The 20636-nt window shown below is 40.9% G+C and overlaps 2 protein-coding genes across 7 annotated transcripts; one reads left to right on the top strand and one right to left on the bottom strand.

Moving 5' to 3' along the window:
• Positions 1-1068: 1068 nt before the first annotated feature.
• On the bottom strand, positions 1069-12647 carry LOC146773000 (WASP homolog-associated protein with actin, membranes and microtubules-like). The gene has a single exon (XM_085640109.1). It carries the CDS (start codon positions 12093-12095, stop codon positions 9714-9716), a length of 2382 nt encoding a protein of 793 aa, XP_085496235.1. The 5' UTR covers positions 12096-12647; the 3' UTR covers positions 1069-9713.
• Positions 12648-13220: 573 nt separating this feature from the next.
• On the top strand, positions 13221-19787 carry BOLA1 (bolA family member 1). Of its 6 annotated transcripts, none has more exons than XM_085637666.1 (2): positions 13221-13244; positions 17810-19787. In XM_085637666.1, the coding sequence occupies exon 2, from the start codon at positions 17820-17822 to the stop codon at positions 18255-18257; it is 438 nt and encodes a 145-aa protein (XP_085493792.1). In that variant the 5' UTR covers positions 13221-13244; positions 17810-17819; the 3' UTR covers positions 18258-19787. The 6 variants fall into 6 exon arrangements, with proteins under 6 accessions (XP_085493792.1, XP_085493788.1, XP_085493787.1 ...); XM_085637662.1 differs by lacking the exon at positions 13221-13244 and adding an exon at positions 13361-13461; XM_085637661.1 differs by lacking the exon at positions 13221-13244 and adding an exon at positions 13448-13504.
• The last annotated feature ends 849 nt before the right edge of the window (positions 19788-20636 follow it).

The following is a 20636-nucleotide window of genomic DNA, read 5'->3' as shown; positions in this document are numbered from 1 at the left end:
TAAACAGGGGATATTGTATGGACCTTGATGTGTAGTAAGCTCTTCCTATTCGTATAACAAAAGGCATGATTTAAACTTTACATTCCACCAAGTAGACTAATAAAATAGCCCAAAATGAACATAGCAAAGCAACCACTCAAAACATCCAAAGTACTAGAAACCTGATCGTAGTAGCATTCTGAGCCAGAATTGTTTGTCATTCCGGTTTGACAGCCATTTGGCACTGCAAATTTTAATACGGAAAAATGGAAGCACACACATAAAGAAACTGGTCAGTGTAACTGTAGGATGTCTAACTGGGCCCATACCTAGCAAACAGGAAAAGATGTGAATTGTATGGTACTATTTTTAAGATTTAGCTATTACAGGTATTAACTACTCCAGAACTTCTACTGTAAAGCAAAATGAACAATACTAAGAGGAAATCAGTATCCTGGATCAAAGAAAGTTGAGATAACAATAAGAAGAATTTCGCAACGTAACAAGCCGGACTAACTATTTGCTCCATTGCTATTTTGTTCTACAAACAGCAGGAAACAATTTGTGGTTGGTCAATCCTGACTCAAAAGATGATTCTGTAGAGAAACACATCATTTGGCGTTAAATCAGCTGCAGACATTCTGCTTTTAGAAAATCACTTCAGACATTCTTAATAATAACCACTTTTTCTATACAGAGCTTCATAGAGCACAAATGCCATTTTGAAGGAATATGGTTTCAAAGTTGTGGTCTATAGATTTGAAAAGTCTTCATTTTGACACACTTTAGCCAATAGGCAGTAAACCACTCTACATAACCCGTAATAACATGGGAATTACTTTTGAACATTTGACATAGTAGAAATCCCGTGAGTGCATCGCGGGATGCTGGTGTGCATCAGCCTACATCCTGCACATGACACACATAGCTGTGCTTACGACTGGCTGTGTCAGCCTCATTAAGCACAAAACCAACAGTGGAGTACCTGCAGTCTGTCTCCCTACATATACTACACATTATACAAACATGCCATGTATCTGAGCGCAATAGGCACACACTAAATACAATGAATGACAAAGTAAGTCATAGTGACAAAGCCAGTGTTTAGTTTTTAATGAATACCCTAGTACTGTTTTGCAGCCAATCCTTCCACTGTCAGCTGGCAGCAGACAATGAAACACTCCACACAGCAGTCAGTGTACTTAATTACATTATTAATTATCCGACAAACATTATATACTGTTCTCTGAATACAATGTAGTTTAAGGTTCAAGTTCCATAGAAGTCCAATCCCACCACTGTGCTGGACCTGAATGTGAACATTTTGTTGAAGCATGGACAAGGTAATATTTTGCCTCCAGTGCCGTTCCTTAACTTCAGAACAAAATTACTTCTGCCATTGTGGACTTCTTAACGACATATCAGAGCACATCATTTCAGTCAACATAAAGGTTTTGCCCAAGGAACTGCTGTCATCACAAAACACTGTATGAAACAACGGCAACATAGCTATGTCAATGTACAGGCTGAGCAAAGTAGCAAACAGCTTGGCTGTTGTAGCAGACAAATGGGTAAACTATGTTAGTCTAACAGTCCCCTTCTACCAGTAATTTCTGTGGGTGGAAAATGCTTTACCAAATTTCTTAATGGATAAAAATTAACATATGCAACGGAGTATTCAAATGGGTAGAGCTAATGTTTGTGACCATTCATTTATATTGAACACTAATTCACACCATTCAAGAGGGCGATAGCAGCAAATATTAGTAGACTTAAGGCCTACATTTTATGTTGGAGAGAGGTGAGGGTCCCCCTTAGTCTGGAAAGCCCAGGATAATTGCCTTTTTCAAAGGCCTGGCAATCCTCTTTTTTGCCACTGTATTCTTTAAGGGCATACAATGAAAACAATGATTCTGTTGTAGAACTTTCCCAAAGGCAAACCATAAAATATTCCCTAGATAATATGCCCACTACCTCTTCTATTGAAAACTCGTCACTTGTTCACATTGGGGTCGATTATTACTTTCTCAGTAGTTGTAGTCTGGTCACTTAGTATATAAGTGGGTTGCATAACTACAATGAGCTTCTGATGCGTATCCTTCAGGTAGTTCTGATTTTTTGAACTTTTATTGCAGTTTGCAAATAGATCTTTCTATACACCGTTTTGCTGCTTGTAAAGTGATTTATATTTGACAAAAAATAATATTTTGGGACCGTTGGTGTTTTTATATATTGCAATCACCCGGTTTCACTAGCATTTGTGTTGCCCAGTTTTATTTTTTACGATAATCTATTAAGCACAAATTCCTCAGTGTGGCAGCACACCATACGTCCTGTTATTTTAGATGGGCATGCACTGATTCACACAGGAGTCAAGTCTCTTCACATGTAGTCCGGATTTATAAAAAAGGAAGTCCAATCTTGAAAATCAGTTTGGCTAGCAGGCTGGCGATCAGAACTTTTTGTCATATAAACACTTCCTTATAAGAGGAATGGTGGTAGGGCACTTCCAGCTGAAAAATAAACTTGGAGATAGCATTCCCCCTGAAGTCCTCTTCAATAATTTTATGAGTACACATTAATTCACCATTAACTGCAATTCAATTTCATAAGTTGGGGCCTCCCTCATACAAACATTTGAATCACCAAATCTAATCATGTTCACTCCATGCTTACTTGTCATGAAGAGCTGCTGGTTAGACATATGGAGAAATCAGTTCTGCAACAACCAGTTAAATAGTTTAGAAAACGTTCAATAACTGATTCCCCTGGGTGGCAAAGGAAGTACCAGGTCCTACCCAACGTTGTGGGCTATTACACCTTACTGTTTCTCTACGTGAAGGATGTAACGGATGTGAATGTCTATATGATGCCTCTGATGCTGATTGAACCAACTTACCCCTCACTACATTTCTGGCTGTTTCAGCTATGCATTCACTCAAGCCGGTGTTAGAAGTTGTTGTTAAGGGAGTGCCATATGCGGCTGTATGGGTCAGCTGTTTCCTACTGTCGGCTTCCCTCATGTACTCCAGTCTAGGTTCTGTGCCTTTTCTATTAGAATCTCTGAGCCCGTCTAACAACCTGTAGATAAGTCCTGTTAGTGTCCCAATGAGGGTTTTCAGGGCACAAACCTCCTTATGTATATCAGAAATGGAGATAGCAGCTTCAGGATTAACCAAAGGTACATCGCTAGGCAGGGGTGCTTCCTTTCTTGGCTTACCCCATGTCATCTATGATCTCAGTAACAATGCTGGCCTCAAGTAAGTCTTGCAAGGGTGAAAATCTATTACTGCATAGATGCTCAGTAGTAGAAGCTGGTAAGTCATTGATCACATTTTGTAGAGCATCCTGAGACACAGCCAAGGCTTCCTGAGTCTGAGCACCTTTACCATCTTTTGCCTTCCTGAACATACTAGGTATACACCCCTTTTTGGCAAGGGTCTCGTGTGCTGTGGCTTTTGCTCTAAACAGGCATCAACAGGAATTGGAGCCAATAAACCCTCGCAATCTGTCATTAAATCGTCAATGCGATTGAGAACGCCGCCCACCCTCTGGTAGGCTCTGTGTCTTCTTGGATTTTTTGGCTGCTTTGTGTTTTCCACCAACCAGTTGCCCCCTCCACAACCTTCCTTTTCCCAAAGGGGGCTTCAACGGGTTTAACAAAAGTTCTAACGGGGGACAGAATGTGTAAATGCAAGGGGAGCTGACAAGCCCACAAGCCAGCGCAGCCGATAGGGAACAACGAACAAATCGCAAAATGGGCTACAATGCACACAATGTCTTGTTCAGTATCTTGAGTGAGACTCCGAATCGCAGGGGTTAGAGGGGTGGCCCAGTCCAGCCTCTTTCAAGCTATGACGGGCACCCCTTGGCCCGGGCGCGGCACGCGCAGCTGGGCCTCGCGGCTGGCTTTATGCGCCTCCAGACGCCAGAAAATTAGACGAAAGCAGAGGAGACTGGGGGGGTGTGGTCCGTGCGCCGGCTCGTAGTTAAGCAGGTTTTACTAAGAGCATATGCATTTAGACAGTCTTCGGAGCTTGAAAAATCTTTAAATAGGTTTTTATTGTTCTTAAAACTGTTCCAGTCTTCAAAAGATATTTAGTCTTGGAATCAAGGGTTTATGCTTGTTATCTACTTACTAGAGTCAGCGGAGGTATTACACATCATTTGTTATTGAAATTGGTAATCAATGCCCTTCAGGTAAAATCTCTGCCAAAACTATGATGCACTTTATGTTTTTGGCGAGTTTTATAGACTGGCTCATATCAAGTACCTTAAGCCCCCAAATATGGAGTGGCCTTTCCATATCTTCAAATGTTGTCATTCCCAATCACATGCAACATAATTGGTCGCTTTTTAACCATGGCCTGTTAAAATGAGATCCATATTCTATGACTAGTTTCATGAATCAATACTTTTTGTCACATTTTAAGAAATTCTATCAGCAAATTAGTTATTTGGGTCATTCTATTGTTTGGAATGTATTTTTAGGCGTTCTACTTTTTTTAAATAAAATTTTACTGTTTGGATAACTTTGTCAACAAAGTGAAATAAAATGATTAACCAGTTTTAAACAGGTTTATATAAATACATTGGATTCTTCGTTGCTGATGCACATTATTTAACCTATTGCTTCTTTTAAGGAACCATTTACCTAAAGAAAGTGGATATGAAGAAATACTCTAGGTGTGTTTATGCTTACTGAAATCTGTACTTCACTTCCAAACTGAAATTTTAGCTACCCTAATTGGGGGTGTGGTGTGTTCGATTTCCAAAGTTAGCTTGAAAAATTGGAAATGTATAAAAGCATGGATCCTGCATCATCCCACAGTAGCCTCTCCAATCTATGTGTGTTGTGTATGCACTGTGCATGCGTGTAAATAGGTATAAACAGCAATGATCCTGTTGCCATATGTCTTTTCTCTGTACCAGGAGGGGCTCTTTGACCCATGACTCCGGGCTGCTCGGGCTAAGGGCAAGAACCACTTACAAAAACCATGAAATGTGTGCACGCACACACAGTACACATGACAACAGATGACCGGCTATAGTCTGAGAAGTGAGCTTTAGAATGCTAAGAGCAGGCAGAACATGTGAGAGGGCTGGTGGCAGGTTCATGAAAAAGATAGCAGCTTGAGTATAGCTGACCGCTCTTCAGGTAACTAGTAGAAGTTATCTGAGATCCAGGATATATCTTATTCAAAGTACTGTTCAGGGCTGTCCTCTGCTACTCTACAAGGAGACCAGGGCCACCAACGGCAAAGCTGAAAGTGGTGGAGTCTTACACTCAGCAATTACACAGTCACAGAGTACTGCCAGAATCTGTGTTGGTGACACTAGCAACAACAAGGACTACTGTACACTAATGGGATAACTCAATTATTCTAGCTCCACACTTAACTCCCCATGGGTAACAAGGACAAGATATTGGTACCAACCCCATGACCTGATACATGTTTTGAAACTCAGAAAATGTATATTAATAGTGCTAAAAAAAATATTCAATGTACAATCAGAGCGATACATATTTAAAGAATGAGCTGTTAAATTAGATTTGGGTAGTAGGTCAACTAAAATAAGGCATATAAAACCAAAAGGCCCTTCTCTTGAGGAAATGATGTAGCTATAAATACACTAAAGTATTAGCTCTGGGTTAGATAACTTTTCAATCATTATTTTACAACAGAAGTATTATGGTTGAACCATGAGAGCCTTACGTTTATAATATAGCCCTTTGTTTCTAAGGCCAGTCATTAGTACAAAGCTGTCAGACATTGTGTTAAAATGTAGCATGTTGTCTATGATACATCTGTACTTTGCTCTAGTTTCTCAGCAGCCATAAGTAGTACATGGAGTGCCAAATATTGGTTTAAGAAGAAAGTGACTGAGACTAACAATGACTTACAAATCAAGTTGTCTTAACCCCTTCAGCGCGGCGCAGATTACCGCGCCGTGCTAAAGGTTCCATGCGCGGGCGGGGCCATGACGGAGCGGTTCCGTCATGCGCACAGCGCAACCGACGAGCATGACGGAACTGCTCCGTCACTCGCATCGAAGGGGTTAAAGCATACATAACAAAATGAACAGATACAGAGAACAGATACAGAGAAGGGGTAGCAGCTGACAAATAGCTCAAAGTTTCAGAGTATTGTTAATGTCAAAAGAGGTGGTAGCTTTAACCAGACCTCTGGTGATAGATGTCTGGGGCACTTGGGTGACTAGTTGCTGTACAAACAAATTTTGACCTTTAATGCTTAGAATGGAGACTACTGGTACAGGATTTTGAATAGCGACCAAAAGATTGTCCTGAAAGGATGCCACAGTTCATGGGCCCATATCTTAAAAGTGACCCTCACTGGACCGCCTGATAGATAGACCATTCAGAACAGGAATACTGAGATTTAGGGTCCACGACTGTAACTTAAAATTATGATATCTCTAGAACTTAATGGTTTTGTAGAAGCATGCTTTCCAACATCGTTTCTTCACCAACATTGGTGAGCAGAGAGGGGGTGGCGAACGATGGAGAGTCTAACTTTAGCAGGTCTCTATTCATCCATCATGAAGGAAGCCAAAGAATAACAAAAAAGCACAAGTCAGAGCTCTGGCACTAGCCGCCTAAGCGTTTTAATGAACACAAATCAGATTTGTGAATTAAGGATTTATGTGTTGTGCTGTTGAGAGCAACGCTGAAATGCAGTCTACAAATCAAGCCCAATGTGTTGATAAAGAAATTGTTGTTAAATTGCAAATATCCACACAAAAAAAGATTCAATTGCTAGCTGAGATGTGAAACATCGGCCACATCATATATTACTTGTTAAACAGGGGATATTGTATGGACCTTGATGTGTAGTAAGCTCTTCCTATTCGTATAACAAAAGGCATGATTTAAACTTTACATTCCACCAAGTAGACTAATAAAATAGCCCAAAATGAACATAGCAAAGCAACCACTCAAAACATCCAAAATACTAGAAACCTGATCGTAGTAGCATTCTGAGCCAGAATTGTTTGTCATTCCGGTTTGACAGCCATTTGGCACTGCAAATTTTAATACGGAAAAATGGAAGCACACACATAAAGAAACTGGTCAGTGTAACTGTAGGATGTCTAACTGGGCCCATACCTAGCAAACAGGGAAAGATGTGAATTGTATGGTACTATTTTTAAGATTTAGCTATTACAGGTATTAACTACTCCAGAACTTCTACTGTAAAGCAAAATGAACAATACTAAGAGGAAATCAGTATCCTGGATCAAAGAAAGTTGAGATAACAATAAGAAGAATTTCGCAACGTAACAAGCCGGACTAACTATTTGCTCCATTGCTATTTTGTTCTACAAACAGCAGGAAACAATTTGTGGTTGATCAATCCTGACTCAAAAGATGATTCTGTAGAGAAACACATCATTTGGCGTTAAATCAGCTGCAGACATTCTGCTTTTAGAAAATCACTTCAGACATTCTTAATAATAACCACTTTTTCTATACAGAGCTTCATAGAGCACAAATGCCATTTTGAAGGAATATGGTTTCAAAGTTGTGGTCTATAGATTTGAAAAGTCTTCATTTTGACACACTTTAGCCAATAGGCAGTAAACCACTCTACATAACCCGTAATAACATGGGAATTACTTTTGAACATTTGACATAGTAGAAATCCCGTGAGTGCATCGCGGGATGCTGGTGTGCATCAGCCTACATCCTGCACATGACACACAGCTGTGCTTACGACTGGCTGTGTCAGCCTCATTAAGCACAAAACCAACAGTGGAGTACCTGCAGTCTGTCTCCCTACATATACTACACATTATACAAACATGCCATGTATCTGAGCGCAATAGGCACACACTAAATACAATGAATGACAAAGTAAGTCATAGTGACAAAGCCAGTGTTTAGTTTTTAATGAATACCCTAGTACTGTTTTGCAGCCAATCCTTCCACTGTCAGCTGGCAGCAGACAATGAAACACTCCACACAGCAGTCAGTGTACTTAATTACATTATTAATTATCCGACAAACATTATATACTGTTCTCTGAATACAATGTAGTTTAAGGTTCAAGTTCCATAGAAGTCCAATCCCACCACTGTGCTGGACCTGAATGTGAACATTTTGTTGAAGCATGGACAAGGTAATATTTTGCCTCCAGTGCCGTTCCTTAACTTCAGAACAAAATTACTTCTGCCATTGTGGACTTCTTAACGACATATCAGAGCACATCATTTCAGTCAACATAAAGGTTTTGCCCAAGGAACTGCTGTCATCACAAAACACTGTATGAAACAACGGCAACATAGCTATGTCAATGTACAGGCTGAGCAAAGTAGCAAACAGCTTGGCTGTTGTAGCAGACAAATGGGTAAACTAGGTTAGTCTAACAGTCCCCTTCTACCAGTAATTTCTGTGGGTGGAAAATGCTTTACCAAATTTCTTAATGGATAAAAATTAACATATGCAACGGAGTATTCAAATGGGTAGAGCTAATGTTTGTGACCATTCATTTATATTGAACACTAATTCACACCATTCAAGAGGGTGATAGCAGCAAATATTAGTAGACTTAAGGCCTACATTTTATGTTGGAGAGAGGTGAGGGTCCCCCTTAGTCTGGAAAGCCCAGGATAATTGCCTTTTTCAAAGGCCTGGCAATCCTCTTTTTTGCCACTGTATTCTTTAAGGGCATACAATGAAAACAATGATTCTGTTGTAGAACTTTCCCAAAGGCAAACCATAAAATATTCCCTAGATAATATGCCCACTACCTCTTCTATTGAAAACTCGTCACTTGTTCACATTGGGGTCGATTATTACTTTCTCAGTAGTTGTAGTCTGGTCACTTAGTATATAAGTGGGTTGCATAACTACACTGAGCTTCTGATGCGTATCCTTCAGGTAGTTCTGATTTTTTGAACTTTTATTGCAGTTTGCAAATAGATCTTTCTATACACCGTTTTGCTGCTTGTAAAGTGATTTATATTTGACAAAAAATAATATTTTGGGACCGTTGGTGTTTTTATATATTGCAATCACCCGGTTTCACTAGCATTTGTGTTGCCCAGTTTTACTTTTTTACGATAATCTATTAAGCACAAATTCCTCAGTGTGGCAGCACACCATACGTCCTGTTATTTTAGATGGGCATGCACTGATTCACACAGGAGTCAAGTCTCTTCACATGGAGTCCGGATTTATAAAAAAGGAAGTCCAATCTTGAAAATCAGTTTGGCTAGCAGGCTGGCGATCAGAACTTTTTGTCATATAAACACTTCCTTATAAGAGGAATGGTGGTAGGGCACTTCCAGCTGAAAAATAAACTTGGAGATAGCATTCCCCCTGAAGTCCTCTTCAATAATTTTATGAGTACACATTAATCCACCATTAACTGCAATTCAATTTCATAAGTTGGGGCCTCCCTCATACAAACATTTGAATCACCAAGTTGCACTGTAATCATAATGTGATAAGACCAAAAACAAAAAAAAATCTAATCATGTTCACTCCATGCTTACTTGTCATGAAGAGCTGCTGGTTAGACATATGGAGAAATCAGTTCTGCAACAACCAGTTAAATAGTTTAGAAAACGTTCAATAACTGATTTACTTAAAACATACAATGAAATATAAATAGTTTTCCTCCATATATATATGCTCAGTGCTGTGGGTATAAACTCACTCTCTAATATATCCAATGAATGAAATGTGGAGCAAACTGGTGGCTATGTTTCTAAGAGTCCCATTCTCCACTTTTATACTCCTGCATTTCCTCATCTTCTGAGTCAGCAGATACTTTTTTAATTCTTTTCATAGCTGCTTTGATACTTCTTTCCAGCTCACATTCTGGTTCATTACTAGAGTCTGCTCTGTCCTCACGGACAACTTTTCTCAGTTTCACTCCTTGTCTGATGGAGGAGAGGATGCTGTCCCTTGGGCCAGTGTCTGTTGCTGGGGTACTTGAGTGCTGGACTTTACGAAGTAGAATTTCACCGCGTTTCAAGGAGGCCAAGATTTCATCCATTGATCCAGAATAGTGGTTGGAAACATTCTTCCCAGATTCTTGTAGCTTTGCTTCAGCGCCATTTCCAGACAATCCTTCACTTATTGATGGCTTGTTAAAAGTTTTCAAAGAGGGGTCTGGTGAAAGAGGTTGAGAGATGGCATTTCGTGAAAAAGGAAGAGGAGGTGGTAGGGGTGGAGGAGGAGGTGGAGGAGGTAATGGAGGGGGTGGTGGAAACACATTTCTGGATTCTTCAATCACCCGGTCACTGAAGGTTTCGTCTTTTGGTACATTTGGTGAAACAAAAATCTGTACAGGAACATCTACCAGAGCACTTCGAGGTTTCCCTCTTCCAAGTACCTTGGATCGTGGCCGTACTTTTGGCTGCATGGAGGGCGCGTGGCTGGATTTGATAGAGGGCGATAATGGCCGGTGGGAAAGATCCTGAAGCACTTTCAAACTTTGAGGCTGTGACCGCGATGTTTTCAGTACAAACTGAGATGGGCACTTCCCTTTAAAAGTCAACAATCTCTGCAGCGTTCTCTGGCGCTCCTGGTCAACAAACTCTTTCTTTTTCTGGTCTTCTTCCTTTTTTCTGTTTCGCTTTATCTGTATGCTGTGATGCTGATGATACTCTTTCGTGGTCTTTTCTACTTGTTGCAGCTTCATTTTCTGGGTCTCTTCACATTGATCTCTCTTGTTCCTGAGATAGGCTCTTCTTGCACATATATTGCCTCGTTTAGACTCCAGACGCTGTGCCTTCATATTGAGGGTTTTCATCTCTGCTGACTCAGGGTGATGCAGTAACCCCTTCGGCTCATTTTCTTGAAGCTCATCTGGGTCTTCACATGTATCATAATAGATAACTTCTTCCTCCTTCTCCTTGATTTGACGCCTTATACTGTCCAGTTGTGTAATAAGCAGCCTCTCCTCGTGTTTTAGTATCTCAAACTGCACGTCATACAGTTCCAGTTGGGTCTCATAGTATTGAATCTCCAGCTGGTCAATGGCATCCATGTTCCGCTCTGTCAACTTCTCCATGCTTCTCTGAATTTCCACCCTTTTGTGATTGAGGCATAGCTCTCTCGCCCGCATGTGCTGCAGTGTCTCCTTCGCCAACATAGATTTCAGCTTCTCTAACCTAGGCACTGCTGCAGCCCAGGCAGTGTGACCAAACCTCTTCCCGTCCATCTCCATCTGTTTTTGCATTGCAGCCAGTGCCTTAACAGTCTCTCTAAAGTAATTCACAGTCACATCCTGAATAGACGACACAGCCTGCTCAGCGCGTCCACTCCACTTTTCAACATCCTTCTCCAGAGCTTCTATTCTTTTGGGGCCCAGATCATCCATTTTCAAAGATTTCAAGATCTCCAGTTTGTATAATACTGCAAGTTCTCTCATGTCTCTGAATGGCTGCAGTAAATATTGGTAGAACTCAGTAGCCACTGTAACAAGGTTTTGGTATAATTCATCTTCTTTTTCATACACCTTCACCAGATCCACCATCTTATTGGCATGTTTATGCTGATGGAGAATGTTCCGGAGCTCTTCCTTAGCCCTGGTCACGCAGTCCTCCAGAGTCTGCTTCCGAAACTCGTGCAGGTTCTCGAAGTACTGATCAATATCCCCCTGGTCCTCTGCAAAGAGGGAATCCAGGACTATGCTGCGACCACAGAGCTCAGTGGCTGTTTTGAAGTAGGATTCAAGGTTACGGCAAGTTGCCTCTAGTTCCTCTTCAGCCCCTTCAAACCCCGTTTCGACTGGAAATATCAAGGACCAGAGAGTACCACTTGACTCAAACACTGGCAGAGCTGGAAAACAGGGCTTCAGCTCCTCACATACCCCAGACAGCTGTTGGTTGATGAGCTGCAGATCCCGGACTGAGAATATACCAGCCCAGCTTGTGCGCTGATCTTCTTCATCCTCCTGTCCACCACCTGACTGGCGCCGCTGTCGCAGCTGAAGGGTCCGATTGTGACAGGTTACTGCAAATTTGCTTTCAATTTCATTCCAGCACACAATGAAGACTAGTCTGAATTTGTCTGGTTCCTCGAAGACATTGGGCTTGATTGCCACCCAGCCATCCAGGCTATCCATGCGCTCGCACTCCATGCTGGGGGAAGGTGCACACTTGCAGATTGGGGACGTCAGAGGATGGCAGTGATCTCAGTTGGCAGGACTACCTCCCCCCTCCTATTCTAGGAGAGCAAGGCTAATGTTCTCCTTCTGATCTGATTCTTTGTTGCCTTTGGTATACTCTTAAGAACGGACAGTGCAGCCAGTTAAAGAATAGATGACAGTGTCTGGCACACTCAAGTCTGTTAACCTCTCTGCAAAGAAAGTATTAGGCCGTTTATATTTCTGCTTTCGGAAACTGAAGCTGTGGGGGCCCCTCCGTTTTGGGAGAGGTGAGATCCATTCTTGTCGAATCAACTGGATAGCCTGTCGCCAGTGCCTTCCAAGTGTGTCCAAGCCACTTTACTGAGAGACTTCGAGAAGAAGAACCCGAATAACGTGCATGTAACTTCTGATCGATACCAAAGACTGCCAGCTACACTTCTACCTTTTCTTTCCGCAGTCAGATGAGCGTCATGAGGGAAGAAACATAAGCTTTCACCGCTGTGACGTGCCAAGCAGACTTTAACCCTATCTCTGACACGATAAGGAAAACAAACCACTTTAGAGGTCGTTTAAAGACTACGTAAACGCAGGAGCCATCTTACAAACTAATGATTTATAGGGCGTTTCAAAGAAAAAGTTTATGAAAACGGTGGTTTAGTATTTTTAAATCAAAATACTGCTTTTGTCTTTAAAAATATAGTTCACACGGATTTTTAATTATTACTGATGAATATAAAACGTAACGCTCATTATATAGGTTTTTTTCATGAAACATAGCGCTTTTTTTTCTTTGCGAGAATACATTTTAAATGAAGCTCTACGGACCAACAAAAGGTACCGCCGACACATCTTTGGGGCGGGCGGAAGCGTTATTTCTTCAGCGCCGCGGCGCGTAATCTGGTATCAAGCCACTCGATTGGCCTGAATGGCGCATGCCCTCATGTTAGTCCGTTTTCCATCGGAAATCGGAGCAGACACCTTGGAAAAGAATGCGCTGAAGTCAAAGTAAAGAGAGGCGGGCGAAAATGAAAACACGAACAGATTAAATTTCTGGGGAGAAGAAAAATATTGAGCTATTTTCTAATGTTTTGTTGATACATTTGCTATTTAAATAGTGCGATATTATTCTGAAATAAAACGGTAGGAACTGTTTTAAACATTTATTGGATCGCTTGTAAGATAATTGAAATTACAGTTCTAGTGTTTGAAAAACTGGTTTGGAACGATGAGCAAATCTTTGATTTTTATGAACTACAATAGGTTTGGTGGTTTTCGTACTTTTCCAAGATGGCGTACAGTAGTTCATTTGGGACTCGGCTCTACGTTTGCATACAGTAGAATGCGCTGAGTTCTTCAAGTAAGTGACTCTAAACTGAGCTACGTCTGACTGGAGAAAACTGGTCAGTTAAATTTACTCTCCTTATCACACCCCCTATTGATGTTAAGGCACCCCGGGAGAGGCCTGGCTGGGCAATGCGAGCCAGCTTGAAACATTCGGTGTGGGAATCTGCTCATTAATGAATAGGAGGGAATAGATTTACGGAGGTGGGCGAAGGATGTAGAATGATATTGGGAATATGCATTGACTAAATAAAAAGATAAAAAGACTACCTTATGTTAAGGAAATATATGTAATTTAATATTGTATTGTAATTGCATTTATATAGGGCTTACTGCCCCTGACGAGGCGTCGAAGCGCTTTCTAGAGAATTTAACTTCCCTTTATTTGATGATTGTTGCATGATTTACCTGCCAAATATTTCATGGCTTGGTTCGCGCATGGGCTCTTGCACTGCAGCCGAACCAGAACCCTTTCTTGGCTCCCTTTCATTTGCTGGCACATTCAGGACAATTTAGCGTTAAAACAGAAAGGTGTCCGAGGATAATATCTTTGCTCAGTTTAACCTTTGGATGAGCTACTTGAAGGTAATGCACACAGTGTACATAGATAAAAAGAATCGGCTCCTTTTATTGCCAGGGTCACCTGACTGGTGACGCCTGTTTTGGGTGGGTGTTCAGCGTGTGTTACAACATGCTGAACACTAGAATTCTGATCGGACGATCACTACATCTATTAACCAGTGTTCTGGGGACCCATTGGGTCTGAGACAACTACTCAAGGGGTTCTGCGACTGTTTAGATTTTTTTTTTTAAATAGTATTAACGGATTAATAAAGTTTATATATATTGAAACAAATAAAACATTTTTAAACATTCCTTAAAAGTGGAGGAATTTGAAATTGGAGACAAAAAAAGTATGTTGGTGTCCTCAGATTGATTTGTGGAAGCAGTGAAAATCCATCAAACAGAATGTAGTATGGAAGATGGGTGGCCTCAGTTGAATTTTGAAAAGCCCAGACCTTCCCATAAAAATGGACTCTTTCTTTTTATATATTTGTGAATTAAATAAAATATTTCATAGTTTGTGAATTTGCTTGATGAATGCTTATGTCTGTTTTTTGTTTGTATTGTTTTGAGGTTCAAATCATCAAAATTTAGCAATTCGTGGTTCTCAGCTTCGTCTAATGATTCTGTGGTGGCCCCTGAATTCCTGTAACTGTTCATTGGTGGTCCCCAGATTCCAGTAATAATTAAGGGGGAGTCCACAGAAGTCAAAAAGGGTAAGAACAGATACCACAGCTCTCGGTTCAGTTAACTATGAGCATCGTAAAAACATTAGAAGGATTTAGGTATTGTCATGGTGTCAAAGAAAATCCAAAGCCCTGCAAAAAGGACTCTCATATACCTGGAAATACCATACGCCAATGAAGACTGTTAGTCTTTCAGGAATGTCAAGCATGATGAAACCGCCACCTCTGCTGAACTAGTGAAGTCCAAGATCAAGGAAATATCTTGAGCTGCGAAAGCATGGTATAGTACAATACCTTGTTGATGTATTGATAGCACCAGTCATTGGCCTGGTGTTAGCCAAGACCTTTTGATTTTAGTAAAATTATTCATATACTATACCAACTGAAAGATCCTTTCAACCAACCCTCTTCATCTATTGATCTGTTGTTGACATTTCCATTTGTGTTCTACCTACTATTGCATACAGCATGGGGCAGTGAGTCACTTTGCTTCAACCGTTGCTGTAAACAATTTCTTTGACTTACACCGTTGTGTGCTTTTTAAGACCATTTTTTTCTCCATTTTTATTACATTGGCGATGGCCTGGAAGTCTAAACAAATTTAAACAAATTCCCTTGCAAAGCAAGCATTGAAAAAGCCAAAATGCAGGCAACCAAAGTCAGACCGAATGGCTTTGCCAATGCTTATTTTGTGGGAGGCATTCCATGATTACGAGCTTGTGCAGCTGTAGTATCTTTCTGGTAGGCCAGTGTCCATTGCTTCCGTAGGCAAGCGTTTATTTATGGATACCACAAAGAATCCTTGAGGAACAGGCAGTCGTTTCCCTTATTCAGTTGGAGACTGTAAGTGGTTTATAACCTGTATCCCGGCCAGAAGTTGAGAATTTTGTGCTGGGGACCACATTATCGGAGCGGAGTTCTGTACATCTAGTGTATGAAGGGTAAAGTAATCAGTCTAATCTCCTGTTATCACATGTAAGGCCAAGTAATCAAAGTGATCACATTCAGAGTCATCAAGGTGGCTCAATTACTTAATTCTTGCCTCTGGCATCTGTTGTGATTTGTATGCCATAAATTCGAATTGTGGCACGCCGGACTTAGTCTTCCATCCTTCTAAAGTCAGTAAACCGAACAACCTTTAAACTGTTAATAGCAATACTTGCGATAAGAATTAATAAAAAATGAAATCTGAAATTATAATTAAAGACAGGGAAGCCATTTAAAGAGTAAGCAATTGGAGTAAGCTCCTTGTGTAGCCAAGTTATGGTAATGGAGTCAAAGGTCACACACTTAATTTAGTCCTACTTAAAGTAATCAAGTAACTTACTTGTTTAGTGCAGGGCAAATTATTCATATTCTAATGAAGGGACAGGGTTACCAGAGTATTTACATTTTATGATATTAAGTAACCTTCTGAAAGCTTAAAAATGGGTCATACAATAAGGGTAATCTTTTTAGGTGTGGCCTTAAGACACACATATAGATACATAGAAGATCTTTTGGTCTGCCCTCTTCATCCATTGGTTGGTTCAAGTGCCATTCAACTTTTGCGTCAGCTAACCACAACATACAGTCCGAGTAGTGGGTCATCTGACGTCCGTCTTTGTCTCTCTTCACTGCAAATGATGGCATTGTGCTCTTGCACTTGTGCACATCACCCTAGAAAGTAGTCAACTTCATTGTCGGGTCTTGAAGCCCAATCTATGCTTTCATTTCATGTTTTTTTTTAAATGTATTTGTGAGATATGTCATTTTAAGGTCAAGCCTGCTGTCTGGTTGTGAAAGACATATTATGGACATATAATGAAAATACGGAGGTTTGGGGCCTTTGCGACCGCTCTCTGCCTGCTTCTTATTTGTGACCCAGCTAGTCAGATTTTGTGTTGCTTTCTCCTATGAAGCATAAACTCTTTACCATCTGTTTTCGTTGGCTGGCTTCGATGCTTCCACTGCTTACTTTTCAAGCGCTACTTTTTCCTTTTTGGTTAAGCATTCCACAAGAGTGAATGTGTTTTTCAGCTATCACTCTCACAAACTTTTCTCTCCTGGCACTCTGTATTGCTCACTGTCGCCCGCATGCTTCTCTCTGCTCCTCTATGTTGCGGTTGATGTTGTGTCGCCTTCTTCGTTGTTTCTTGCCCGTTTGCCTCTTTACCACCGTCCACATGCTCTCTCTGTCTTGCGTTGCTTTTCCTCCTCACATTCACCCTTCGTGTTGCTTAGATTTAGCCATGCTGCACAGTTTCGAGTTTACTGAACACATGGCTAAAAAACATTAACTAAGTCAATAGCACTCAGAGGTGAGACCTATTGGCTTTGCCAATGCTTATTCTCATAATTAGGTCTCGCCTAAATACAGAAATGCATGTAGGGGAAACATAAAAGGCAGCTGCACATGATGCTCCTGGGGGCGTGATAATTGAGGAAGGGGTTTCTAAGGGAACTTTGTACAGTCACTGTTGTGTTCTACTCTTCTCATGCTGAGGAAGCTTGGATTTCTGCCCATTCAGTACCTGTTTTATGTCTAAGCGAAGGCGGAAATAACGTTTTCACCAAATGAAAGTCAAAACTGGGCCTTGTCAGTGCTTTACATTTTTGGGTAGGTTTCTTTTATTGTTTCAGCTTGACCCTTAGCTTACCTTCCCCTTACACAGTTTTGTTACTAGAAACGTGGTGTATCATTTGTCAAATCACCTAATTTTTCTGAAAAAACTAAATAGAAAGTGATATTTTTCCATGTAATGTTCATATAATCATTGTTTTAGTCCAGGTGTGGTTCCTGTTCATATAATCATTTATCGTAGTCCATATGTGTCTCCTGTGAAGTTATCTCGGTCTTCTCACCATGGCGTAATATGCCTACTTCGGATTTTGCTGTTGGGTGCTTTGAGATGGGGCGAGGGAAGCTCCAGTCCTGTTTCTCTAAATTGACTCGACGTCAAATAATGAAGTATGTTTTTTGCTCAAGGTAACTGAATGATGTTCCCATGTGTGTTTTAAATTGTTGTGAACTGTATGCCAATCTGGATTTGGAAAAAAACTAAGAACACAGCAAATTCCAGTGATCTCACTGTTTTGGACCGATCGTTTAACATCCATCTCTCTTCATTTCAGCATTGTCCTAATGATTGCTTTGCGTCTGCTCAAGACTAGCAGAACATTGTTCCAGTCAGCCTTGCGACTAGGTGGTTCTGCCACATTTCCCAACATGGAGAGGCCAGTGGAATCATCCATCCGCACCAAGCTTGCTAGCCAGCTGGAGCCAGTCCACATTCAGGTCTACAATGAGAGCCACATGCACAGCGTTCCCCCAGGGTCCGAGACCCACTTCAAGGTGGTGGTGGTTTGCAAGCGCTTTGAGGGAATGACTTTGCTCCAGAGGCACAGACTTGTAAATGACACCCTGAAGGAGGAGCTGGCAGGACCTGTGCATGCATTATCCATCCAAGCAAAGACCCCCCAGCAGTGGGAGGAGAACTCCAGCATAAGCAAGAGCCCTGCCTGCATGGGGGGATCCAAGCATGATCCACAAATGACTAATAAACTGACCAACCAAGCTTAACGCTTGATGGGGAAATAAGCTGAGGTAGAGCGTGGAAGATGCCCTCAACACATAGCATTACGCTTACCTGGTTTTGCCTTTTTCAGTTGGATGCAATAAATTATTCTAGTGCATTTTGTGTTAAGTTTTGTGTTTCAGTCTTAGAATATTCAGCCATATTGACTTACTGATTACAGATTGGGCCTTTCACTCTACTTTTCAACCACAAAGTGACCCTTTACTCTGTATCAGGGTCCTAAATTCTGACATTTTTTTTGCAGCATGTAATTTTACTGTGAAGCTGTTAAACTAATGCAACTCTTTCTGAGTATCAGTGCTTCTAAGCCTATTTCACCTCCATATTTGGTCACTTGCTGAAAAAGTTCCATAGAAAATAAAGTTTTGTTGGTGCTTTTATGATTTTGGCACCGTGACACCTAGCACTCTTCCTTTCCAACAGTTTGTTTATTTTGACTTCATGCTACTGTATCGCAAACCCTCCACAATGGTAATCTCTGCGCTGCATTGTGTCCCACCAGTGACAGTTTAAAAGCATACGGTCACTAATTATCGCCAATGTTTTTATCTTTATTTTTTATTATTACATCCTACCTTATCCTCCTAGGTTTAATTCACGTGAATCATGCTATAGCAATTAGGGTGCTGCTTGCAGTTTTGTCACACTAGAGGGTTAGCTTGAAACAGTGGAAACGGAAGTCTTCTTACAGCACAGACATATGCGAATGACTGGGTGCTCTGTGCAGGGAAGGTTTAGATCCAGGGGTAGAGCACTTTCTGCACTAGTACGATTCCCAGATAGGCTAGCGAGTGCATTGTTCACTGTGTGCAGATGGTAGAACAGATTGCACATAAAGGACATCTACTTCACAATGATCCCTAAGCCAAGGGAAACTGCCCCCAATGAAACAACACCAACCACACCCACTGATGCCCAAAGTCTAAATAATCTGCTCCTCGACCCACCACCATACAAAAATCCTAAAAGGATTGCGATAACTCCTGGCAATTAAGATGAGGTCAGAACTTGAGTTTATACCAAAAGAAATCTGGCCATAAGAATTTTTTTAAGATGCTGCACTCTGTGGCCACGGATCCTTACAAGCCATAGGAAGCTATAGATTCCACTGTGTCCAGAACCTTGCTAATGAGGACTTTAAACGTGGGATCCATAACAATTCTGAAATAATCCTGCCATGATGTTAAAAACACAGGACTGGTCTTTGATAAATAGGAGCCATTGACTTATATTTTCAGTTTTAGAATAACATTTTTGGCTATTCCTTGAAACTTCAATATCTTTATTGCCTACACTTTAATTTTGTTGTACATGCTCCTTGTTCGCTTTGGTGATGGTTTTCACTGACAATGGCTTTCACTGCATTTATGTATTTGGAGCATCAAAACGGTCAAACTTTAATGAAGGTATTCTGTGCATGAACTGTATATGAATTAGTGCTCTCTCTGATGTAAACAAGCTCTAGATAAACCAAAGAAAAATAAAAGAATTCAGTTGTGAAGCTTATTACTTGATACAGTAGATGAGTTTGGTATTATTTTGCGAATAATTTTGAAGTACAGCAGGAAAGCCAACTTTTCTGTATACATTTTGAATCTGTTCCATCATCCCACATTAACACGTACTCAACCCCATTTGTTATAGAAGGTACAGCCTATTGGCATAGTCCAGTGCCCAAGAAGGGTGCATAATGGATAACATATTGCCTTTATCTTGTTAATGCAGAGGTACCCTGAATACTGCCTCACGCCTCTACGAAGAAATCTACAGGGCATTTAAGCTATGTATGGGTCAGCCCAGTCTCCTAGGTTGGCCACAACCACATATCTAAACAACTACACTGAGTAGGTTGCACTTCACAACACATCAATTCTCCAGGGTTGCCCACTAATTAATGTCAGCAAATAGTCACCACCAATTCATTCTAGTAAAGATAGCGTACAACTATTCAGGCTCACTCCTATCCAAACTTTGAACAACCTAACCCAATGTCCCTTAACACAACATTTCATTAAGTACGTGCCCCGGGTGATAGCAGTCAAACCTCATGAACTACTCGCTCTTCCGCAGCATCACTGCATAGAACACACACAAACTGTTGAGTGAAAGAAGGGTAGAAGCATGTAAAGAGGTTGTGTTTCAACAACATGATCACAAAGACTAACAATCAAGCCTTTGAGATGTTTCATATCTATCTTGAACAAGATGACTCCCAGAGCCTGCAAAACGCTTTTGTGGCCTCTGATCAATATGACAAGGTAGCACAACCCTCAATTAGGGAGATAGTAAATAGATGATTGTAGTATAAACCGATTACAATGATGTTAGAAAAGAGCTAATTATTATATACACTAAAATCCACT

Source organism: Triturus cristatus, chromosome 12, assembly GCF_964204655.1.
Source record: "Triturus cristatus chromosome 12, aTriCri1.1, whole genome shotgun sequence".
Classification (NCBI taxonomy): domain Eukaryota; kingdom Metazoa; phylum Chordata; class Amphibia; order Caudata; family Salamandridae; genus Triturus; species Triturus cristatus.
Note: the sequence above shows the minus strand (reverse complement) of the source record. Positions and strands in the feature narration are given on the sequence as shown.

Excerpts from the sequence above, each read along its gene's own strand:
- LOC146773000 (XM_085640109.1), bottom strand. The coding sequence starts at position 12,095 with ATGGAGTGCGAGCGCATGGATAGCCTGGATGGCTGGGTGGCAATCAAG.
- BOLA1 (XM_085637666.1), top strand. The coding sequence starts at position 17,820 with ATGATTGCTTTGCGTCTGCTCAAGACTAGCAGAACATTGTTCCAGTCA.